The sequence below is a fragment of the Panicum virgatum genome, chromosome 7N, assembly GCF_016808335.1.
Source record: "Panicum virgatum strain AP13 chromosome 7N, P.virgatum_v5, whole genome shotgun sequence".
Taxonomy (NCBI): Eukaryota; Viridiplantae; Streptophyta; class Magnoliopsida; order Poales; family Poaceae; genus Panicum; species Panicum virgatum.
The window spans coordinates 37656399-37682805 of NC_053151.1; the positions used below are offsets into that span (position 1 = coordinate 37656399).

General features: G+C 48.8%; 2 protein-coding genes and 1 pseudogene across 2 annotated transcripts in view; all 3 read left to right on the plus strand.

Annotated features, from left to right (window-relative positions):
* LOC120682331 (IAA-amino acid hydrolase ILR1-like 5) overlaps positions 1 to 26407 on the plus strand; it is a 65732-nt gene that overhangs the window by 24889 nt on the left and 14436 nt on the right. Inside the window, exons 3-5 of the mRNA XM_039964175.1 lie at positions 7259 to 7573; positions 8484 to 8612; positions 9013 to 9266. Coding sequence (XP_039820109.1) covers positions 7259 to 7573; positions 8484 to 8612; positions 9013 to 9252 — 684 coding nt within the window. The 3' untranslated portion in view covers positions 9253 to 9266. The remainder of the gene's footprint in view (positions 1 to 7258; positions 7574 to 8483; positions 8613 to 9012; positions 9267 to 26407) is intronic.
* Positions 1744 to 4078, plus strand: LOC120682330 (annotated as a pseudogene).
* On the plus strand, positions 4776 to 6114 carry LOC120682333. The gene has a single exon (XM_039964177.1). It carries the CDS (start codon positions 4881 to 4883, stop codon positions 5403 to 5405), a length of 525 nt encoding a protein of 174 aa, XP_039820111.1. The 5' UTR covers positions 4776 to 4880; the 3' UTR covers positions 5406 to 6114.

Below are 26407 nucleotides of genomic sequence, written 5' to 3' on the forward strand. Positions count from 1 at the left end.
TGTCCGTTCTAGTTCAGAGTTCAAATTGGCTATGCATTCCAGCCAATACACTCCATTTTCATTAGAAATTTATTGGTGAATTCAGAGTTTAGGGATTTTATTATCCCTATAGAGCACATTGGAGAGTAGCTTCTGCCGAAAAAGAGAGACAGGATATGAATACGTAACTCGTGCTTGAACTTCTTGTAGAAGCCTTGCATACAGAAGAGGATGTCGTCGGTGGGGGACGCGGTGCCGCTGGCACGGAAGTCCGACGATCGACCGCGGACATGGCATCCATCTTGGATCTTTCTTTTGTGCTCACCGTTCCACCACCTGCCGGTGGTCAGCACTCCGGCTGCCTGCACTGCAAGAACTAATCCTCCACGTCGAGGACGGTGGAGACCCGCCAGAAGAACCAGTCAGCGTCGACGACGTCGTGTCGAGCCGTCGAGTACGAAGCTCGCGGTGACCACGCCCACAGGAGGCTCTCGTCGCTCGCGGTCGCGGCGAAGAGCGAACAGGACACAGGAATCCGTCCCAGATTGGCTAACCAGCGCAGCGGCGCTCCGGCGAGCCACGGCATGCAGCGGAGCGCGGCGTCGCGGCCACGACCAGGGGTGGAAGGTAAACGAAACGGCATCCGGGGGTGGACGGTGTTTGACATACCGTCCACCCTTGGGTCCGAGTCAGCCATTGGATTGAGCGCGTGCGGTCCAGATAGGGGCCAAGGTTCGCACGCCCATGGAATCGGTCGTCGTCCTCGGTCATTCGGCAGGCGCGGGAGCTGCGAGGTGCCACGCGGGTAGGGCCGAACGGCGCGGCGGCGGTGCTTAGGCTCGATGGCAAATGTCCGCCAATCGACGACGACCTCGATGGCGGCGCAGCGGTGGTACTCGGGCTTGAGCCTGTCGTCTGACGGAACGGGTTGAGGTCATGCCGCCGCAGCCGATGGCGAAGAGACGGCGTCGGTCTTCCCAAGCAACGATCTCGACGCAACGCCGCTGCACCGAGACGGCGCGAGCGGCGGCGTCTTGAGGTCGGCTGCCCCGCGCCTCCGAGGTCTGGGCGGGGTTTTCTGGCTGCCCGCTGAAGCTCCGCCATGCCCATGCGGCTCTTCCTTCTCGCACGCTTGTGTCCGGACGATTGGTGGAGGCAGCAGTGCGGTGGACGTGCATCCGGGGGCGGCCGGACCTCCGCCGCGACGGCGCGAGCGGCCGCGTCCACATCTAGGCGGACCACAGGACGGCGTCCGAATTCCTGGTGAAGCAGCGTGTCCGGACTCACGGTCCGGTCCATTTTATGAAGCTTGTAGCCACACACTCCAACGGGCACGCCGCAGACTCCAAATGCCGACCGGGGGTAGACGGTATTTGAGATACCGTCCACCCCTGGGTCTCCGACAGCCGTCGGATCGGCCACTTGCGGTCCAGATCGTGCGAGACTCGCACGGGCCGGGACTCGGTCATCATCCTCAGATGTCGTCTCGCAGCGCGTGGGGAGCCAACAATGGCGGCTCCGTTCCTCGATCGGAGAAGGTGAGAAGCTGCGTGCGGAGCGCGTCTCGCGCCGTTTGCTGGTGCTCCGTTCCGCGCGGAGCAAACATCTCGGTCTCGGAAGACCAGCAGCATGCGCGCGTCCTCTCCACGAAGCCACGAACACAACATGGCGGCGTCGTGTCGTGCCCGCAGAATTCCGAGCGTTCCCGAGCGCGCGCACAAGAGTCTCGCCATCCATCGCCGAGCACGCAGCTTCGTCGCTGGACTAGGCGGTCCGGGCTCTGCGTCAGTGGCGCGCGATGGACGCCTTCTTCAGCGGCCTCGACTCCCGGCTGCGGGTGTCGGTGAAGGCGGTGGACTCCATCATGGTGGGGCTAGTGAACGCCGCCATGGAGGACGCCTACAGGAAGAGCCTCTGGAAGGACGGTGACCTGGACCGCCTCTTCCACAAGCTCCGCTTCGCCGAGCTCGCCATCATGCAGCTCGAGTGGTGCCTCCGCTTCGTGCGCGGCGAGATGGAGGACGACGACGGCCAGGAGCAGCTGCTCGACGACCTCCTCGAGACGCGGGACCAGATCCAGGCGCGCCTCGACGAGGCCGAGCTCGCCGTCGCCGAGGCGGACCGAGACTACATGCGCCGGAAGCGCGCGGAACTCGCCCCGGCGCGCGGCCGCGAGACGCCGCCTGCGGCCGGGCGCCAGGGCGCTGAGGAGGAGTGCGGCCGTGCGTTCGGCGAGCTTAGGGTGTCGGTGATCCGGAAGATGTCGAGGATGAGGGCCAGGCTGGAGGACGCGAGCTCCACGCTGGCGGCGCTCATGGAGAAGGTGAGCGGCGAGGCGTCGCCCATGGCGAGGCTGCAGGAGGCCGGCCACGAGGGCGAAGGGGTCAAGGGGCTCACGGGATTCTACGGCATGGCGCAGCTGCTCATGGAGTTTCAGGAAATGGCCCTGGACGCCGGCGTCGTCAGAGACAGCGTCGCGTCTTCGTTCGACGCCATGGAGAGGTCGGTCTCCGCGCTGGGGGCGGCCATGGATGAGCAGCAGTGGCTTATGGATGCAGAGAGGGAGATGTACAGCGCCGTTGTGGAGGGTTTTGTCAGGGAGATCAACGTGGGATCCGATCGCACGTCTTCTCCAGGTGAAGCATCTCGTCCACCTACGTTGCATCATGACAGTGACGCTACTGAGAATAGCCTGGAAGAATTCCAATCTTCAGAGGATGAAACTAGGCAGCTGCAGTCAGGAGGGCATATGGTAGCAGAAAGTCAGATAGTAGACAGTGCTATCAATTAGGAGAGCATTGTATCCACCGTGAGGAAGCTGAAAGGCTAACAGGAGTAAAGATTGATTCAGATGTCAGATCTGATCTACAATGTGTGTTATATACAGCAGTATTCAGAGACTTGGTGAGGAAATTGGCTGTTCAGGCATATGATTTACAGAAACTAAAAGAAGAGAAGGATGAAATGGACATCGCAAGTAAACTGCAGTGCGAGATATATGGCTCTATATTCAAAGACTCGCTGAAGAAACTGGATGTTCTTGCTGATGTGCAGAAGGTAACTGAAGTAAGAGACGAGGTGGACATGAGAAGTGAACTGCAGAATGAAATATATAGCATACTAGTCACAGACTTGCTGAAGGAACTGGCTGTTGATTCTGCTGATCATTTTATCAAGACCTTAATCAAAGATGAAGTGCATGCGGTTTTTCTAGCCAAGACTTTAAATGCTTGGAAGAGCGCAACTGAAATGGTTCATAGTGAGAGACACATCAAAGAAGAGATGATGCAAAACAATGTAACCACTGAAGATGAAGGCCCAGATTCCGATCAACATGGAGTACCTGTGAAGCAAGAGATTTTAAGTTTCGGTGCAAACCACGACAGGCGAAATTCAAAAGGGGGTGATCAGCAGGCTGAAATGTCAACAGTCAGAGATGATGTCTCTTATTCAGTTAAGAACAATGTTAAGGACGGATTGGAATACCAAAGGAAGGCACAAAGAGGGGAGATAGATATAGGTTTCAGCATGACCCCTGAAAGCACAATCAAGGAAATGCTCATTCGATCAACAAAATTTCAGGCAATGTCCATGGATTTTGAAGCTGTTACCTGTGGAAAATTAGAAACAGCTGTTCTAAGGTTTGTGAGTCTCCATTCCCTTATTTTCATGGCATGGGGCAATCGGAGAATGATATCTGATCCTTGTCCAGATTGAGAGACTTGGATAAACAATTGGCGAATCTGGTTGAACAAGTGAGTTCTCTTAAAAAAAGTGAACTCATTTACCGGACGCCTTTCACCAGGAGATGTTGCGACCTCCAAACAGCAGAAGCAGAGGTTAGAAATTATAAGAAAACATCTTGCTGCCGATTGCTCCATGGCCAAAGATACTTAAATTTGCCTGCCACGAACCTTAGGTGGATCTTCTTGGCGATGAGGTGGATCTACTTCTGGGACTTCTCAGCAAGACATACAAAGTTCTGGATCACTACTCGCCAGTTCTTCAACACTATCATTGGGTAATTTTCTAGTTTCACCAAGTTGAATACCATGTCCATGTAAATTTAACAGGTGCAGTGTTATGTCATCGTGAAACAAATTTTTGTTGAAGCTAATGTAGTTACTGAATCTGCCATTTTTCTTACGTTCCCTGCCTGGCAGCTTGATAGCTAAGTTTTAGGGGGTGTTTGGATACAAATACTAATACTCTAAATGCTAAACTTTAGCACTAGCCCATCTAAACAAGAGTGCCAATAGGCTGAGCTAAACATTTGCCAAGACTTAAATATTTTAGAAGAGATACTTAAATATTTTAGAAGAGATACGAGTGCTAATAGGTGCTAAAGTTTAGCACTTAATTTAACACATCCAGATAGGCCATAAATACATTTCCATTGATGTATAAATATTTTTTCTCGTTTCATTCATTTTTGTTCGCCAGAAGTGAGGCTGAATTGTCCATTGGTTTGGTGTTTCAGATCAGGGAGATGCTGAGCATGCTTGGGAAGGAGCTTGCCCTAAGGCATCAGATTCGTTAATATAAATAAATAAATAAATAGCATTCGGTGCATGTTGCCACTTATTTTCCACGTCTAAAACTGAACAGAGTCAATATTTTTCCCTTTATAAATATGAAAGAAAAATGTTTAGAAGTAGTACAGTACAAGAGGTATCATTTCGCAAAAAAAAAATTAAAGAAAGGGAAGAGAGGGTATAAAAAACTAAATTATGCCACTTTCAAGGTAGCATTTGCAAACTTCCAGCTTGGATACACGTACTGATACTTCTGGAACCTTCCAGCCGTTACAGCTGCCGGCACCGCAGAAAACGGCGCGGATTCTTACCGCCCCTCGTCTCCGCTGCCATCGTAGCTTCTCAGTTCCGTCTCCAAGGGTCGCCATGGAGCTTGATCTCCCGCCACAACAGGTCCCGCAGCTCACAGACCTCGCCGCCGCCATCCACCACGCAGCGGCTGCCGCTACCGCGCTATCCACGCCCTCTCCGTCCTCCCACGCCGCCGCCGCGGTGGCCGCCCTCCGCGACGCCCACGCCGCCATCGGCTCCTTCCTCTCCAGACTCGACACGGCCGCCGCGTTGTCCTGCGACGATCAGCCCATGGCGGAGGGCGGCCAGGAGCCGGAGGAAGATGGGGAGGGGGAGCACATGGTCGGGGAAGTGGAGGAGGGGCTCCGGGACTGCGTCCTGCAGGGGAGCAAGAGGCGGAAGCGGCCCGTGCCGCCGTCGTGGCCCCTAGGACGCCGCAAGAGCGGCGGTTGCGAGGCCGCAGAGGCGGCCGCCGCGCCGGTGCTGGACGTCGAGGGGCGGCGGCGCGCGGCCATGAATCTACTGCTACAGTTCCATGCTTGGTGCGTAGGAGGTGAGTTACTTTCGTGTTTCGTCGCAGTACTTTATTGTCTGAATTAAAGATTTGATGGTAAAATTGTGAGTGAGAATTGCCATTCTGGGTATTTTTATCCAGAAATCATCAATGTCAAGTTGGTTTCAAATACGATGATGAGATTGAAATGCACTATAACAAGAAATCAACCAAATGTATTCAGAATTTCAGATTTGGCCAACGGCTAATTCTAGATACAGCTCTAGGTAGGTTGTGGAAAGAAAATGATGGTTGATTAAAAAGCGTGTTTTGTGATGCTACTAAAAATATAGAAGCACTAATGGAAACTGAACTGTGAAATCTAAGAACTGCTACTCTGCTAGGCTGCTTGCATTTCTGCCTTCTTGAGGAGGATAATTAGTATGTCAACAAACTTTAGACAACTTTGTCCAAAGTTTTCGTACAGCAAAGAACTAAAATCAGAAGTTCATGTGCAGTTGTTTTGAAAGTGGCTGGGGTTTGTCTGGAATAACGAGACACAGAGTTAGTGGCCTCAGTAGGTATTTTATTTGGTGCTCCTTGGCAGGCCAGTAATCTAGAGTGTTGACAGGGAAATTCTTGAAGATCATAGTAAACATTGGGAGTACAAGCACACAAGTATTGGGCTGTGTTTTAACTAATACTCATTCGACTTGATACTAAGCATTCTTGATTTTAAATTTCACTATCCATGTGTATCGACATTCCATACACTAGATATAATTCTTTTGAATGCTAAGCACTGAATAAACCTAATTTCCCCTTCCGGAGCTCATCTGTTGAAGTGTTACTAATTTTTTGGCCGAGGCTCTATGCTCATCTGCTGCTACTGGAATCTGGGAAGTGATCCTTGCGCTAGTAATATTTTCCTGTTGTTTTTTCATCTGGATATCATTTATTGCTTCGCGGAGGATCCTGTTTACAAGCGCCTGCCAATCATTGCTTGCTGCCAGGAACAATGGTTTTCGACAATGTTTGTGGGTCATTCCGTTCTTCACAGAGATGCAGCCAATCAGACAGACAGTAGGCAACATTATCCCACAGTGCGGACGGTTGGGGATTGGGCTGAAGAAAGTGAGATGCCATTTCAGCTGAATCGTTTTCATAGTGAGACTAGATTTTTAGTAAGATTTGACCAATAAAGAGCCTGATCATCTTTCCTCATTGCTCTCAGTTCCGCTGTACCTGTACTGTTTATTCAGTAGTAGTACTTCTGAATGGAGTGACAGCTGCTGGCTCAACTTGATATGTCATTGCAATTGGTTTTGCACAATGATCCTGTTGTCCACTACAGAATTGATTGCTGAGAAGTTTTGTTCGTCGTCATGTTTTTCTGAAGTCGGGTGAAAAAAGGAGCTGATTCGCATAGCGATCGGTGTCAAGACTAAGAAAAAACAACCCTGACGGTCCATCCATTGGTCTGTCAGCGTCCGTTTTCACCGGCGAGCTTAGCAAAGTCCAAGTTCTCTCACCTGCCCGGAGTCCCCGGCCGGCCGCGAGAGCGGTGCCGGTGCGAAACCATGGCGGGTCCTCTCCTGCTGCTCGTCTTCCTGTTTCTCTCTCACGCCTCGGCGGCGGAGTACGGGGAGGAGCTGCTGCGGCGCGCGTGGGGGGAGCGGGAGTGGATGGTGGGCGCACCCACGCGCACCCGGAGCTCGCGTTCCGGGAGCACCGCACCAGCGCCCTCGTCGGCGAGGAGCTCGAGCGCCTCGGGATCCGCAACCGCATATATTTCCAATAACAGCTCGCGGGGTATTAAGACCAGAAAATTTCCAATAACAAGAAACTAGATTAAAAAAAACTTTGTTTGACTACATATATTTCAAATTTCCTTAAGTTATGTGGTTTGCATAATGTACACTTGCATGGATAAATTAATAGATATTCATTTGTGGTGAAGGGAACAGTGAGACTCCTTTTTCAGCCTGCTGAAGAAGGTGGTGCTGGTGCATCTCATATAATAAAAGAAGGCGCTCTTGATGGGGTCGAAGCCATTTTTGCCATGCATGTCGATTATCGGATACCAACTGGGGTAATAGCAGCTCATCCAGGACCTACGCAAGCCGCTGTGTGTTTCTTTCAAGCCAAAATAGAAGGTAAAACTGGGATGGCTGATACCCCACACTTAAATGTGGACCCTATCGTTGCTGCATCATTCACCATCCTGTCCCTACAGCAGCTCATTTCCAGAGAAGATGATCCACTTCACAGCCAAGTATGACACTTTTCTTGGTAATGCTATTTTGCTATCTGATTTTTTAGAGCACTATAGAGAGGTGTTACAAATAAACCTAGATCAGAATGGACAGAACAATATTTCTTCTTACACAGTTAAACTGGGTGTTGGTTACTTTCTCAAAAAATAAATAAATAAACTGGTGCTTGGTTACACCTTGAAAAATCTAGGGTGAAGATGTCGTCCTGGCCCTGGTTTTGTCTTAAGAGAGGGGAATATCGAACCCTCTAGGCAGGTACTCACATGACCTGCGAGCGCTCGGGTTCGAACCCGGGTGGGTGTCCTTTCAACTGGAGGCTAATGGTAATACCTTTAGAGAAGACTAATAGTGCTCCCTATTGCTAAAGATGGAGAATCATATAATGCAGACTAATTGTAATAACATTGACTTGCTAGTTGTTAGTTCACCCTTTTTAAGACATAAGTATCAATGGATCGTTCTCAGCAACTACCACCTAGCACTTAACACTGCATTTCAGACATAAGGATCATTCTCAGCAAGTACCACCTAACCTAGAACTGAACATGGACCACTTAGTACTGATCACTTGATCCTGCATTTGTTCGAATGTGGATTTTGGGCACTCGCGGTGCACCAATATTGCTGATTTCACGCAGAGTACCTTAAGGGAATATGGAACCTCTTTTTGTTGACTATACAGAATTACATTAAAAAAACCTCAATTACGGTCATGCTACTCATGTTTACACTTGAACTCACTCTAGTTGAGAGGATGTTTTTTCCCTTAATTACCAATGGACCCCATAGTAGGTTTAACAGTGTGATCAACCTGAAGGGAATATCGGTATTTGTATGTCAAGAATGCAATTGGCCAAAATCTTCTTGTAACATAAACCTGAAAGGAATTTGTATATTTATTCTGCTCAGGTGGTGTCGGTTACTTATGTCAAAGCTGGAAATGCCCTTGATGCCACCCCTGGAATTGTTGAGTTTGGAGGTACTTTGAGGAGCATCACTACTGAAGGCCTCTACCGTCTGCAGAAAAGAGTTATAGAGGTTAGTAAGATCATGCATCATGCACGACTTAATTTATTAGAATTATTTTATCGTAATATAGCTGTCTTCTGAATGCACTAGGACCTCCAGAGCACTGACTGCACTGATGCATTTTCCTTGGATAATTGCTTTCAAACTACATATATGATGAATGGTATTAATATTATAGACTTGTAACTGGCCCATACACATGCATGAACGTGGCAAGTCATGTTTCTTTATCTGAGTGGTACATGGCAATGTTGCTTGTCTTGACAAATTAAAGCTGCATTAGTGTTTCCCTCTCAAAAATAAGCGCCACCGTGTACCTAATTCTCGCAATAGCAGGTGGTTCTGATAAACAATTCTGCATAGTGGGATTCACATATACAGAAGGAACTGGAAGTCCGCCCCTTTTCAGGTGGTAGAAGGGCAGGCTGTGGTGCATAGATGCAGGGGAGCTGTCGAGATGGAGATTGACGGCTACCCGATGTACCCTGCTGTCGTGAACGACGAGAAGCTGCATTGCCACGTGGAGGACGTCGGCAGGCGCTTGCTTGGCCTGGACAAGGTGAGGCCTGGGGAGAAAGATCATGGCGGGCGAAGACTTCGCTTTCTACCAGCAGCTAGCTCCCGGGGTTATGTTCGGCATCGGCATTAGAAGCGAGGAAGCTGGTGTTACGGGCCAGGAGCAGCCGGCCCAGGCCCAGCCGGCGCAGCAGCCGACGGTCCCGGCGTGGATCACGTACCAACGCTGGGGGCGCCGCCCAAGTGGCTAGGAGAGCCACGATTTATTTCCTTAGGATTTTATTCGCTTTCCTAAAGTGTGGGACAATTTGTAAGTTAAATACTCTCATCTAGATGAAAACAGATCGGGCTGGGAATTGATTCCAGTTGGCCTCAAGGGGCCCCTCGCGATCTCCCTCTCACGCGCGCGTCCCCTTCCACGTCGCCGCCGCTCCCCTTGCTGGTCGCCACGGCACCCATCCGCCGGTGACCCCCAAGGCCTCGCCCTCCATCCACGCACCCCTACAACCTTTGCGGTCGCGGTAGGAACTCGGTTCCTATCAACCTGGTATCAGCAATGCCAGGCAATGGGAAGAGCCCCCCATCATCATCACCGCCGCCGATTACGGTGGATGACCTCACCGCCGCGATGACAAAGCTGCTCCAGGGCCTGGAGACACGCATGGAGGAGCGCATCGCCACCGCGGAGGCGCGCTGGTCCGCGCAACCAAACCCTAGCGCCTCCATACCCTATGGAGTGCCAGGCTATGGGTCGACTACGCTGGCGAGCCCCTCGTCAACGGCCCCGACGTTGTAGTTTCGTCCACATGCACTCAACCACCAGCGCGCACCTAGTAGCACAATCGCATGGTGGCCACACACGCGAGACCCTAGGTTCCGTCGCGGCACTAGAGGTCATGGAACAAATCTCCACCACATAAGAACCAATAATAACAACCCGAATATCACAAATAGATCGAATGAGATTACAGAAGTCGAAAGCAACCAGAGAATGTACTTAAAAGCATGAATACATATTAAGACCAAATGTAGAAAACACCAATATTTGAATAAATTGGAAAGGTCATTGAGTCATGGCTAGGAAAAATTTTTCTCGTGCGATAGTATATTAAGAAAATCGACTAGGAGATTCTTCTTTAGATAATATCCTTATTTGGGCTTTCAAAGATAATGAGAATGTTAAGAAAGACCTGACCATTACTACTGAGTCGTAACTATAAGCATAGAAGACACTGGATCAAGGGGCCAAGTTTAGTCTGGAGATCCATATGAACATTCCCCTAAGGTCGCTAAAATTTCTATAATATGTAAATCTATAATTTCTCACATCTTTCTCATAATCAAGTTTTTCAGAAAAAAAATTATTTGGATAGCTAGATGTTGGATCGACAGTAGTGCAGCGCAAAATTTCAAAACAGCGATATATGCTCTTAGTGAACGAGTGAGTATTGGATGCACTAGAAAAACCACCCAAAACTCCACACATGATGATATGATGATGCATGCTCGTCTAATTTCGTCCTCTCCAAAATTTGCCAACATAATTATATGGCAATATACGTGAATACTCGGTGGCAAACACACGTACTCTCCCTATTATATATCTAGTCGTTTTGTACTCGTTCTAACTCACGCAATCGTTTGTTAGTGTACCTGCAAAAAATCACATGATATATATATATATATATATACACACGACTGGACCCTTCGTGCCAGCACACACGAACGGCCCCCATGTGTCCTACGCCACATGGATAACGCATATGCAGTTGCCCACATATTCACACATACATCACCATCCACTATAGAGATGGCGCCCATGCGTTTAACGCTGCATGGACAGCGCTGCATACGTTACCGAGGCAACGTATTCACTTCCCGTACAAATCGCCTTACGGGACATCTAAGGGTAAACGTGTCCCAAGGTACACGGTCATGACCAATCGCATGACAGATTTACATCTCGTAACATTGCTTTACGAGATGACCGTGCTCACAATCACACGGTGGGAAGTCCGCACTCCATATCAGGCGGCAGATAGCGACAGTCTCATTTGAATGGAGACTTATCACCTCCTCGTATGCTCATCATACGGGACCTGCGCACATATGAAACACGTGGGCTATTCTAAGGGACTACCAAGAATGCTTATCTTGCTTACCTTAGCGTAGATGCGTCGTTACAATATTAAATAAAGGTTATGCAAGAAAGTAAGTTTTGACATAAATGTAATGTGCTAGAAGTTAGTTGGTATTATATAGCCACCTGATATAACCCAACTATAAACATCGGGCTTATGTACTAATCTCTCTTTAATCCCTTAAGCGCAAAGAAACATATTTTTCTAAAACTCTTTTTTAATTTTGAAAACACTAAAAATAATCATGCTAGTACCCTCCCTGGTGCATTTCAGCTCTGATACCAGCTGTGACAGAACTGCCAAGTTAAACGGCTTAATTAAGCGTAATGGCCATCATTTGAACGCATCAGGCGCATTAGCTTAATTAAGTGTAACCTGACAGCCTGTTTCCAACCCACAGGCCGATCGAAACACACCAGAAGTCTCGCGCGACGGCGAGCACAGACGGTACCAGCATAATATAATTTCACAAAAATAGATAATAACATAAATATTTACAAAACAGCTTTAAATTTAGAATTTACATAAAATAAATGACAGCAGCGGAAGAGAATATGACCTGAGAGAAGGAAATTTGATTGAGAACCAATAAAACAAAACGATAACTATAAACACGTGAGGACGTCACATCGAGCCCACTGATGCGAATCCTGGTTAGCTTCTATACCTGAAACAGGGTAAACAACAAACCCTGAGTATACTAATACTCAGCAAGACTTACCCGACTATGGGTATACATAGCCCACATATCTAGACATGCATAGCTTTCTGGCTGGTGGCTTTATTTGCAGAAAAGCATCTAAGGGTAGATCCTTAATTTTAAAATTTTAGCTCCAAATTATAGTTATAAAGTTGCCACACATCTATGATTTGCATATCTATAACAATCAATGTGAAAACACAATTGACTCGGAGATCAAGGTGCTCATGTCCGAGAGCGACTGACGGCGAATCGATCCGATTTAACCTTGCAAGGTGGACCTAACCAACACGGCACGTATTTGCCCCGTCGGACAATACAAACCAACCATTCCCCTCCCCGCCTCGAACTACAGGAACCAGCCCAACGACATATGGTCAGCCGAGCTCAACGTGAGACCACCAAAAGTAAACATATGCATCCCCATTTCTCCGCGACTACTCAACTACCCCAGGAGTTGGGTGCGGTTTCCTGTACTTTCGAAGCAAGGCAGTACTCGGCTTACCGGATTCGACTACCTCCTACTCCCGGTATGCGGTTAGTACAATTCAAACATGATCAGCAGGACCGTACAACCGACACAGACGGACTAGACAATTCCCGCCGGTCTCCAATTTCTTTCCTTTCCTCCATATTCCAATATTCCATAATCAAATCATAATGACATCCTATATCTCGCGAGTAACAAGAAATTACTCGACTTCTACCGAATCCTATTTTTATCATGGCAAGGATAACGACATACACATACTAGTATTCCGACCAATGGAACCTAGGAATCATTCAACTAGGGTTTCATCCAACGCCTAGAAACTTAATGCATAATCAAGTAAATATATATATAACATTTCATAAGTTAAAATAATAGGTTATGCTCCGGGGCTTGCCTTGATTTCAGTTTAAGTTAGTTTGCTTGACATCGAGCTTGATCCACAACGATTGCACCTGAGTGGACTCCAAACTTGATCAACCGGGACTTTGTGAACGATATGCGTAGCTTCTGGCTCTACATGAAATGATAGAATGCCATGTATGAGTGCAATGTATGAATGCATACTGACATTTTATGAAACAATCATGATGTTAAATGGTGAAGAGTGGTGACTATTCAGTTATTAACTGATAGAACAGTCATTTACCGAAAAACCAGCTAACTAGTCCTTTGTTGAACGCACGGATGGTCCTGTGGTGATGCTCTGGTTACCCCATTACTCTTGTCTAAAGTATTCCTCACGCTAAAGCTACAAGTTAACCCTAACAATAGGTAACCTATCTACTAAACCACTGTAAGAGGCAACGTTAGCATATCTACTAACAACAAGAAAACTATTTTAATTAACTAAGCCCTAATTAAATTTAACTAGTTTATCAAGCATAAAATAATTATTAGCAACTAACTCAATTATTTTGGCATGAACCCCAAAAATATGTTTTTAATACAAACTAGCTAAATTCGCCACGAGCAAAATAGATTTATTAAAGTAGATCATGAGTACATTCTAGTGATGAGCGAAATCTAGCATGAAACAGCTACTGATACAGTGTTCTAATTTAAATTAACAAGATTTTTCTTACATATAATTTATTCCTTAATTTATAGATATACTAAGATATGGAGAACCCAATTAACATATCAAACTATGTTTTCTGGACATGAATTTTTTTATAGTGGCCTACACATGCATAAAATGAAGTACCGCATAAATTTCATAATTTTTGGACTAGCAGATTTGCATAAATTAATTAATTAAGCCTAAACACAATTTAAATTTTTGCAAGGGTAAAAAGATCAGTTTGCAAGAATTAATATTTTTCCCTTATAGATACCGATGCAACCACTCTAACAAAACTAATTTTGTATTTTTACTATTTTTCCTTGATTTGTTATGCAGTCTACAAGTTTTCGTCAAATGAATAAAAATCAGAAAATCTTACCCACCGGTAAGACAGGTCACGGCCGGACCATGGCCGGCGGCGTGGCGAGCTGCTCTCGCCGGCGGCGAAGCTGCTCGGCGGCAGGGCAGGGCAACGCGGCGGCTAGCACAGCCGAGCGGAGCTGGCGCGCTCGGCGGCGCGGCGCAGAGGCGCTGGCGCACGGCCCACAGCAAGCAGCAGCAAGGCAGCGACGGCAACGCCACGAACGAGCGCGGAAACTCGCGGAACGTGCAAGAACGAGGAGAGCACGAGCATCAGTGCCTCACCTAGGTTCGATTTGAGCTGCCGGACGAAGAAAACGGTGGCCGGAACTAGGAGTTCGACGTTGAGGTGGAGCTCGATGGCCATGGATGGCCGGCGGCCGGAGAACCTTCGTTTCCCAGCTATACGGTGGCCGGAGCTCGTGTCGGAGGGGTTGAGGGAGCTAGAGAGGTGAGGGAGCTTCGGTTGGCGGCGATTTGAAGATGGTGGGGCAGAGGCCGGGGATTTGGCTGGTGGACGGGAGCCGCACGAGCTCGTTCGAGCTCTACTCGAGGAAGAAGAAGAAGGGGCAAGCTGAGCGTGAGAGAGAGGGGGGGGGGGAATATCACGCGGCCGACTCGGGATAAGGACGAGGACGGGCGATGCCATGGATGACTAGCGCGCTCGCCGGTGTCGACGCCCGACGCGCGGACGCCGTGATGCGTGCTGCCCGGCGTGCTACCGGTCTGACTGGCCGATTATACCGGTCGGACCGGTCCAGGTTGAGCCAAACCCAGTTTGGTAATATTGGTTCCAACTTTTGCAAATTCAAAGTTTTATTAATTGAAAACCGAATCAAAAACTTTTAAGCATCCTGAAGCACCTCATTTCGTGTGTTTAGATGTTTACACAAGAATACAATTTGATTTGATTTCTAAGGGATTCCATTTGAAAACTTTTGCTATAAATTTATTACCATTCCTAGTTACGGATTTCTACTATTACTTAAACGAAATATGATATGAGCTCTCGTTAAAAACATCCTCAAACAAAATTTCGTCATCGCGTGTGTTAAAACGCAACGCTAATCGCCATGCTAATCCCCTGACTAAACTTAAATATAGGTGATTAACACTTGGGGTGTTACAATCCTACCCCCTTAAAAAATCTCGTCCCGAGATTAAATGGAGAAGAAATAATGGAGAACAATCCATAAACTCAGGGACAAAGATCGGCCGATGTGGGGTGCTAGTCTCTAGATTAATCAACGTAGCTGAGTTTAACAGTATAAACATTGCCAGCTGATTTGCTAATCTCTTGCTCGACATGGTTCCCAAAGAAATAAGTTTCATAGCAACTCTACTGTCATTATCCAACTGGAGATTAACCGTGCCACTGTATGAACTAATCAATTGTTTTCTTTCCACACTAAAAGCTCTAGGAATTCAGCTTCTGCAACGAGCGACTGTGGATAATATATGTGGATACAATCACCATCAAAGTCGGCTGAAAAGACCCGGTTGATTATGCTAGTACTAGCATATGGTAGGATTTTGCAGAAAAGAGGTTCTAAGTCCCGGAAGAATCAAATTCTCATTTTGGTGGTGAATCTAGATAGAAAAGACATCCAGGCGAGTTTTAAGGAACTCAGGGAAACCGGAAAGAAAGGGTATCAAGACAAGTTTTTCTCAAGAGCATTCTTGCTCGATATTATTTGTTAATTAATTTGCGTGATGCAGGATGCACATGATGCCATGCCAGTTAGTGTACTACTACCCCAGAAACTCAAACCTGAAACAATCCGTTCGCGTCGTTATTTGTCTAGGGCCTACCCCCTTAAAAGATCAAACCAGAGAAAAAAATGATTCCAAAGATTTCACAAAAAGAATTGGTGTTGTAGTTTCGCCCACATGCACTCGACCACCAGCGCGCACCTAGTAGCACAATCGCATGGTGGCCACACACGCGAGACCCTAGGTTCCGTCGCGGCACTAGAGGTCATGGAACAAATCTCCACCACATAAGAACCAATAATAACAACCCGAATATCACAAATAGATCGAATGAGATTACAGAAGTCGAAAGCAACCAGAGAACGTACTTAAAAGCATGAATACATATGGTTAGCCGAACTACCACCGATGTTTCCTTAACCCTGCCTGGCCCAACAATGCAACGTGATGTCATGCAATAGTATGGTTGCCATGCAACAAATATGTGACCTCATTCATGTTTATTTGAGCAAGAATGTAAGCGGATCGGAGTTAGGTGTATGAATCAAGACGATTAGAATTGAACGAATATGAATGCTAGAAGAACAACATGATGCTTCAGATCATCGAGAATAGCCGGAGGTGCGCTGTGGAACAAATGGATCACCACTAGAGTCACTAATGAGAGAAGCAAGATGGTCTGTCTCAGACATGGCAATGAGCTTTTGGTCCATGACAGCCGGGCCCGAGCCCACGTATCAGGTACAAGTATCTTCATAAGCATAAACTACCTGCTCCATCCCAAGAGATAATAATAATACTAAATACTAGTACTCTACTACTCAGTTATTAGAACTACTAGCTCACTCTTCAGTGCTGACCTTGAGGCTGAGGTCTGACCTATGTTCAAATAAATGAAACTAGGGCACCAGAAGCTGGTCGAACAAATGGTCCAGAGATGAGGACATACGATTCCCAACTAACATAGACCAAATGTAGAAAACACCAATATTTGAATAAATTGGAAAGGTCATTGAGTCATGGCTAGGAAAATTTTTGCTCGTGCGATAGTATATTAAGAAAATCGACTAGGAGATTCTTCTTTAGATAATATCCTTATTTGGGCTTTCAAAAATAATGAGAATGTTAAGAAAGACCTGACCATTACTACTGAGTCGTAACTATAAGCATAGAAGACACTGGATCAAGGGGCCAAGTTTAGTCTGGAGATCCATATGAACATTCCCCTAAGGTCGTTAAAATTTCTATAATATGTAAATCTATAATTTCTCACATCTTTCTCATAATCAAGTTTTTCAGAAAAAAAATTATTTGGATAGCTAGATGTTGGACCGAAAGTAGTGCAGCGCAAAATTTCAAAACAGCGATATATGCTCTTAGTGAACGAGTGAGTATTGGATGCACTAGAAAAACCACCCAAAACTCCACACATGATGATATGATGATGCATGCTCGTCTAATTTCGTCCTCTCCAAAATTTGCCAACATAATTATATGGCAATATACGTGAATACTCGGTGGCATACACATGTACTCTCCCTATTATATATCTAGCCAACATAATTATATGGCAATATACGTGAATACTCGGTGGCATACACACGTACTCTCTCTATTATATATCTAGTCATTTTATACTCGTTCTAACTCACGCAATCGTTTGTTAGTGTACCTGCAGAAAATCACAAGATATACATACCTATATATATATATATATATATATATATATATATATATATATATATATATATATATATATATATATATATATATATATATATATCCACGACTGGACCTTTTGTGCCAGCACACACGAACGGCCCCCATGTGTCCTACGCTACATGGGTAACGCATATGCAGTTGCCCACATATTCACACATACATCACCATCCACTATAGACATGGCGCCCATGCGTTTAACGCTGCATGGACAGTGCTGCATACGTTACCGAGGCAATGTATTCACTTCCCGTACAAATCGCCTTACGGGACACCCAAGGGTAAACGTGTCCCAAGGTACACGGTTATGACCAATCGCATGACAAATTTACATCTTGTAACATTGCCTTACGAGATGGCCGTGCTCACAATCACACAGTGGGAAGTCCGCACTCCATATCAGACGGCAGATAGCGACAAGCTCATTTGAATGGAGCCTTATCACCTCCTCGTATGCTCATCATACGGGACCTGCGCACGTATGAAACACGTGTGCTATTCTAAGGGACTACCAAGAATGCTTATCTTGCTTACCTTAGCGTAGATGCGTCGTTACAATATTAAATAAAGGTTATGCAAGAAAGTAAGTTTTGACATAAATGTAATGTGCTGAAAGTTAGTTGGTATTATATAGCCACCTGATATAACCCAACTATAAACATAGGGCTTACGTACTAATCTCTCTTTAATCCCTTAAGCGCAAAGAAACGTATTTTTCTAAAACTCATTTTTAATTTTGAAAACACTAAAAATAATCATGCTAGTACCCTCCCTGGTGCATTTCAACTCTGATACCAGCTGTGACAAAACCGCCAAGTTAAACGGCTTAATTAAGCGTAATGGCCATCATTTGACCGCATCAGGCGCATTAGCTTAATTAAGTGTAACCTGACAGCCTGGTTCCAACCCACAGGCCGATCGAAACACACCAGAAGTCTCGTGCGATGGCGAGCACAGGCAGTACCAGCATAATATAATTTCACAAAAATAGATAATAACATAAATATTTACAAAACATCTTTAAATTTAGAATTTACATAAAATAAATGACAGCAGCGGAAGAGAATATGATCTGAGAGAAGGAAATTTGATTGAGAACCAATAAAACAAAACAATAACTATAAACACGTGAGGACGTCACATCGAGCCCACTGATGCGAATCCTGGTTAGCTTCTATACCTGAAACAGGATAAACAACAAACCCTGAGTATACTAATACTCAGCAAGACTTACCCGACTATGGGTACACATAGCCCACGTATCTAGACATGCAAAGCTTTCTGGCTGGTGGCTTTATTTGCAGAAAAGCATCTAAGGGTAGATCCTTAATTTCAAAATTTTAGCTCCAAATTATAGTTATAAAGTTGCCACACATCTATGATTTGCATATCTATAACAATCAATGTGAAAACACAATTGATTAAATAACATCAACATGTATCATATCATTTTGTTTCATTTCCTTACTACGATGTGACTCGGAAATCAAGGTGCTCATGTCCGAGAGCGACTGACGGAGAATTGATCCAATTTAACCTTGCAAGGTGGACCTAACCAACACGGCACGTATTTGCCCCATCGGACAATACAAACCAACCATTCCCCTCCCCGCCTCGAACTACAGGAACCAGCCCAACGACATATGGTCAGCCGAGCTCAACGTGAGACCACTAAAAGTAAACATATGCATCCCCATTTCTCCGCGACTACTCAACTACCCCAGGAGTTGGGTGCGGGTTCCTGTACTTTCGAAGCAAGGCAGTACTCGGCTTACCGGTTTCGACTACCTCCTACTCCCGGTATGCGGTTAGTACAATTCAAACATGATCAGCAGGGCCGACAACGGTACGGTCCTTAACCGACACAGACGGACTAGACAATTCCCGCCAGTCTCCAATTTCTTTCCTTTCCTCCATATTCCAATATTCCATAATCAAATCATAATGACATCCTATATCTCGCGAGTAACAGGAAATTACTCGACTTCTACCGAATCCTATTTTTAGCATGGCAAGGATAACGACATACACATACTAGTATTCCGACCAATGGAACCTAGGAATCATGCAACTAGGGTTTCATCCAACGCCTAGAAACTTAATGCATAATCAAGTAAATATATATATAACATTTCATAAGTTAAAATAATAGGTTATGCTCCGGGGCTTGCCTTGATTTCAGGTTAAGTTAGTTTGCTTGACATCGAGCTTGATCCACAACGATTGCACCTGAGTGGACTCCAAACTTGATCAACCGCGACTTTGTGAACGATATGCGTAGCTTCTGGCTCTACATGAAATGATAGAATGCCATGTATGAGTGCAATGTATGAATGCATACTGACATTTTATGAAACAATCATGATGCTAAATGGTGAAGAGTAGTGACTATTCAGTTATTAACTGATAGAACAGTCATTTACCGAAAAACCAGCTAACTAGTCCTTTGTTGAACGCATGGATGGTCCTGTGGTGATGCTCTGGTTACCCCATTACTCTTGTCTAAAGTATTCCTCACGCTAAAGCTGCAAGTTAACCCTAACAACAGGTAACCTATCTACTAAACCACTGTAAGAGGCAACGTTAGCATATCTACTAACAACAAGAAAACTATTTTAATTAACTAAGCCCTAATTAAATTTAACTAGTTTATCAAGCATAAAATAATTATTAGCAACTAACTCAATTATTTTGGCATGAACCCCAAAAATATGTTTTTAATACAAACTAGCTAAATTCGCCACGAGCAAAATAGATTTACTAAGTACATTCTAGTGATGAGCGAAATCTAGCATGAAACAGCTACTGATACAGTGTTCTAATTTAAATTAACAAGATTTTTCTTACATATAATTTATTCCTTAATTTATAGATATACTAAGATATGGATAACCCAATTAACATATCAAACTATGTTTTCTGGACATGAATTTTTTTATAGTGGACTACACATGCATAAAATGAAGTACCGCAAAAATTTCATAATTTTTGGACTAGCAGATTTGCATAAATTAATTAATTAAGCCTAAACACAATTTAAATTTTTGCAAGGGTAAAAAGATCATTTTGCAAGAATTAATATTTTTCCCTTATAGATACCGATGCAACCACTCTAACAAAACTAATTTTGTATTTTTACTATTTTTTCTTGATTTGTTATGCAGTCTACAAGTTTTCGTCAAATGAATAAAAATCAGAAAATCTTACCCACCGGTAAGACAGGTCACGGCCGGACCATGGCCGGCGGCGTGGCGAGCTGCTCTCGCCGGCGGCGAAGCTGCTCGGCGGCAGGGCAGGGCAACGCGGCGGCTAGCACAGCCGAGCGGAGCTGGCGCGCTCGGCGGCGCGGCGCAGAGGCGCTGGCGCACGGCCCACAGCAAGCAGCAGCAAGGCAGCGACGGCAACGCCACGAACGAGCGCGGAAACTCGCGGAACGTGCAAGAACGAGGAGAGCACGAGCATCAGTGCCTCACCTAGGTTCGATTTGAGCCGCCGGACGAAGAAAACAGTGGCCGGGACTAGGAGTTCGACGTCGAGGTGGAGCTCGATGGCCATGGATGGCCGGCGGCCGGAGAACCTTCGTTTCCCAGCTATACGGTGGCCGGAGCTCGTGTCGGAGGGGTTGAGGGAGCTAGAGAGGTGAGGGAGCTTCGGTTGGCGGCGATTTGAAGATGGTGGGGCAGAGGCCGGGGATTTGGCTGGTGGACGGGAGCCGCACGAGCTCGTTCGAGCTCTACTCGAGGAAGAAGAAGAAGGGGCAAGCTGAGCATGAGAGAGAGGGGGGGAAATATCACGCGGCCGACTCGGGATAAGGACGAGGACGGGCGATGCCATGGATGACTAGCGCGCTCGCCGGTGTCGACGCCCGACGCGCGGACGCCGTGATGCGTGCTGCCCGGCGTGCTACCGGTCTGACTGGCCGATTATACCGGTCGGACCGGTCCAGGTTGAGCCAAACCCAGTTTGGTAATATTGGTTCCAACTTTTGCAAATTCAAAGTTTTATTAATTGAAAACCGAATCAAAAACTTTTAAGCATCCTGAAGCACCTCATTTCGTGTGTTTAGATGTTTACACAAGAATACAATTTGATTTGATTTCTAAGGGATTCCATTTGAAAACTTTTGCTATAAATTTATTACCATTCCTAGTTACGGATTTCTACTATTACTTAAACGAAATATGATATGAGCTCTCGTTAAAAACATCCTCAAACAAAATTTCGTCATCGCGTGTGTTAAAACGCAACGCTAATCGCCATGCTAATCCCCTGATTAAACTTAAATATAGGTGATTAACACTTGGGGTGTTACACGCTGCGAGCAGTTCTTCTGAGGACAGCGTACACTAGCCTCGGATCGGGTCTGGCTCGCTTCGTACCACATGACCGGAGTGGTGCAGACCTGGTACTATGCCCTCGAGCAGGACGAGGGGCATGCCGTCGTGGGAGCGCTTCAAGGAACTCGCCAATCAGCGCTTCAGTCCAGCCGTCCGCACCAACCGCCTCTCGGAGCTTGCACGACTCCCTTGGCACGGCACCGTCCAGGAGTACCAGGTGCGTTTCAACGCCCTAGTGTGCCATACGCCGGAGCTCTCTCCACTCCAGAAGTCCGACCTGTTCGTGGGTGGCCTCTCGGATCACATCTGTGTCGACGTCGAGCTCCGGGTGCCCCAGGATCTTCAGGCCGCCATGCACTTGGCGCGGTCCTTCGAGCGTCGTACGGCTGCCATGGCGACCGTTCCGCCGCAGCATGCCGGGCGCCTACCTCAGCATCTGCCCCCACCACCGCCAGCTGCGCCACACGCGGCCCCTCCAGCATTGCCCGCTCCGGCAGCCTCGGCGCCAGCCCTATCGACGCCACCGCCTCGGCAGTTCCGCCGTCTCTCCCCCCCGGAGATGGTGGAGCGCCGCCGCCAGGGCCTCTGCTACAACTGCGACGAGCCCTACGTCCGCGGACACCAGTGCCTGCGCCTCTTCTTCCTGGAGGTGAGCGACTACACGTCCGACGGCGAGGACAGCGTGGCGGCCGCCGCCGCTGACGCCCTGCAAGCCGAGGAGGCCGCCCCGGTGATCTCCTTGCACGCCATCGCCGGCATCCGCACGGAGGATATGATGCTGCTGCCCGTCTACATCCACGGTCACCGCCTCACGGCCCTCCTCGACAGCGGCTCGACGCACAACTTCGTCCATGTGGACCTAATGCACCGCATGGGCCTGGCGACATCGACGACCAAGACCCACGTGACGGTTGCCAATGGCGACCTCGTGCCTTGCGGGGTGGTGGCCCGCAATGTCGCCTTGCACATCAGCAAGGAGGAGTTCACCATCAGCTGCCTCGGCATTGACCTGGGCGGCTTCGACGTCATCCTCGGCGCCGACTACCTGCGCACCTTGGGCCCCATCCTATGGGACTTCGAGGACCTCTGCATGGCATTCACGCGGCACGGCAGCCGCGTCTTCTAGCGGGGGATTGGATCTCCCCGCGACAACATCTTCGAGCCGAGCCTACGGGCCTTGGCCGCTGACCCCGAGCGCCCCCTCCTCGATGTCTTCCTCCAGCAATACGACAACGTCTTCGCCGAGCCGTGAGGGCTGCCCCCGTCCCGCCCGTACGACCACAGGATCCACCTTCTGCCGGGCACGGCTCCAGTGGCGGTCTGCTCGTACCACTACCCCCAGCTGCAGAAGGATGAGCTCGAGTGCCAGTGCACCACGATGTTGTCCCAGGGCATCATTCGGCCCAGCACCTCGCCGTTCTCGGCGCCTGTGCTGCTGGTCATGAAGGCGGACGACACTTGGCACTTCTGCATCGACTACCGCGCGCTCAACGACAAGACCTTCAAGGACAAGTTCCCGATCCCTGTGGTCGACGAGCTACTCGACGAGCTGCATGGCGCCAAGTTCTTCACCAAGCTGGACTTGCGTTCCGGCTATCACCAGGTGCGCATGCACTTGGCCGACGTGGAGAAGACGGCATTCCGCACCCACCACGGCTACTTCGAGTTCCTCGTCATGTCGTTTGGTCTCTCCAATGCGCCGGCTACGTTCCAAGTGCTCATGAACGACGTCCTACAATGGTTCCTTCGGCGGTTCATGCTCGTCTTCTTTGATGATATCCTGATCTACAGCTCTTCATGGTCCGAGCACTTGCAGCACGTCCGCGTCTTCTTCGACGCGCTCCGCGCCCACGACCTCCACCTCAAGCACTCCAAGTGCTCCTTCGGGTCCAGCTCGGTCGCCTACCTCGGCCACGTCATCTCGGCCGGGGGCGTTGCCATGGACAGCGCCAAGGTGGAGGCTGTGGCGTCCTGGCCTGAGCCCCGCTTGGCTCGGGGCGTCCGCGGCTTTCTAGGACTCGCCGAATACTACCGCAAGTTCATCCGGAACTTCGGGACCATCGCCGCCCCCCTGACTCGCCTCCTGCGCAAGGAGGCCTTCGCCTGGACCGAGGAAGCAGCGGAGGCGTTCGCGGCACTGAAGCAGGCGCTCTCCACCGGGCCGGTTTTGCAGATGCTGGACTTCGAGCGGCAGTTTGTGGTTGACTGTGACGCCTCCGGCACCGGCTTTGGCGCCGTTCTCCACCAGGGGTCCGGACCCCTAGCTTTCTTCAGCAGGCCATTCACCTCCCTCCACGTCAAGCTAGCGGCCTACGAGCGGGAGCTCATTAGCTTAGTTCAGGCGGTGCGGCACTGGCAGCCCTACCTGTGGGGGCGCCGCTTCCTGGTCCGCACCGATCACTACAGCCTGAAGTACCTCCTTGACCAGCGGCTGTCCACAATCCCGCAGCACCAGTGGCTTAGCAAGCTGTTCGGCTTCGACTTCACCGTGGAGTACCGCCCAGGGCACCTCAACTCCACGGCCGACGCCCTCTCCCGCCGCGACAGCGAGTCCAGTACGGACGACGCAGCGGCACTCCATGCCATCTCCGGGCCGTCCTTCAGCTTCATCGACGACATTCAGACGGCTACCTCCACCGATAGCGAGGCCGCACAGCACTAGGGCGAGGGCCTCACGGCTCCTTGGCGCTGGGACGCCGGGCTCCTCCTCCACGGCAAGCGCATCTTCGTGCCTGCCTAGGACGACCTTCGCAAGCGGGTGCTCTCATTGGTCCATTCAGCAGGCCATGAGGGCGTCCAGAAGTCCCTACAGCATCTCCGCGCCGACTTCTACGTCCCCCACGACAGGCGGCTGGTGTAGGAGTTTGTCCACGCCTGCCCGACGTGCCAGCGCAACAAAACGCCGACGCAGTGGCCAGCCGGGCTGCTCCAGCCCCTCGAGGTCCCTTCCCAGGTGTGGGCGGACATCTCGATGGACTTCGTCGAGGGGCTGCCCAAGGTCGGCGGGAAGTTGGTCATCCTCACTGTGGTGGATCGCTTCTCGAAGTATGCGCACTTCATCGCCCTAAGCTACCCGTACACGGCGTCGTTGGTCGCCCGCGCCTTCTTCGACGGCATCGTTCGACTCCACGGGTTCCCGGCGTCCATCGTCAGTGACAGGGACCCTGTCTTCACGAGCCACATGTGGCGGGACCTGTTCAAGATGGCCGGCGTCCAGCTCTGCTTCAGCACGGCGTTCCACCCCCAGACGGATGGCCAGTCGGAGATCGTCAACAAGGTGCTGGCCATGTACGTGCGGTGCGTCACGGGCGACCGCCCACGAGCCTGGGTGGACTGGCTCGCATGGGCCGAGTACTGCTACAACACCTCGTACCACACGACGCTTTGGGCGACGCCGTTCGAGGTGGTCTACTGGCACCCCCGCCAGCGCTCCTGCCGCACACCGCCGGTGCGACCCAGACGGACGCGGCTGACACGCTACTCCGCGACCGCGACTCCTTCCTCGCCGATGTCCACAAGCATCTTCTCCAGGCTTGTCAGCATGCCAAGCACTACTACGATGCTCATCACCGCGAGCTGGAGTTCGCGGTGGGTGCCTGGGTCTGGCTTCGCCTGCTGCACCGGCCGACCCTCTCGCTGGAGCGCCGTCCCAAGGGTAAGCTCGGCCCCCGCGTGGCCTATCGTCTATAGCTCCCGGAGGGGTCTTGCCTCCACGATGTCTTCCATGTGGGGTTGCTGAAGCTCTACTACGGCGATCCCCCTGCGTCCACTCCGCCATTGCCGACCATTCATGATGGCCGGGTGGTCTTGACTCCTGCTCGGGTGCGGCGGGCACGCTTTCAGCAGGGCGATCCCCCTGCGTCCACTCCGCCATTGCCGACCATTCATGATGACCGGGTGGTCTTGACTCCTGCTCGGGTGCGGCGGGCACGCTTTCAGCAGGGCACTTGGGAGGTCCTCGTGGAGTGGCAGGGGCTCCCTGCCGATGATGCGACCTGGGAGCCACGAGAGTCCTTCGTCGAGCGCTACTGTAACACCTCTGGTGTTTAACACTATATAAAATAGGCAATTAACATGCAATGACACGTTAAACCCTCCCCCAACTTCTCAATTACTGCAAAGCCGAAATTCTGTTTAAACACGCCAAAAAGTCAACTCTCACACTTTTGCTCAAATGAACTTTTGCCCAAAACAAAAGTCGTAGAGTTGGACAAAATAAACAACTTTCGTGTTCAAAGTTTTTCAAGTTCTAACATGAAAATTTGAATTAACCCCGAAAAACAAGCGGGATCATTAAACTTGAATTCAAATTTTGAACTTCCAAACCATCGCTCAAATGAAGTTTTGCCTGAAAGGAAAGTTGTAGGAAATTTAATTTTGAACAACTTTCGTATTCAAAATTTTTCGAGTTTCAATTGAAAATTTCGAGTTTTGGCTAAGTCAAACAGTGGACTTTCTTTTCTCTCTCTCGACTCCCTTTTTCTCTCTCCTCTCTCTCTCCCTCGCTGACTCCCCCCTCTCTGCGCGCGCAGGCGTTCAGGCACGCCGCGCGTGCGCCCGCTGCCGCGCTGAGCCGCTGCCTACCCCCGCGTATAGCTATTTACACTAAATCAAGAAAAATAGTTTATTTGCATAGAAAAATCTGATAATTTTTCTAGGGGATTAAATTGATAACGATACTGGTAAAATATGAGGCTCTGGAACTTAGTATAACAGCCTATGGAATTTAATTTTGATCCATGCAGCATTACTTTGTGCTATT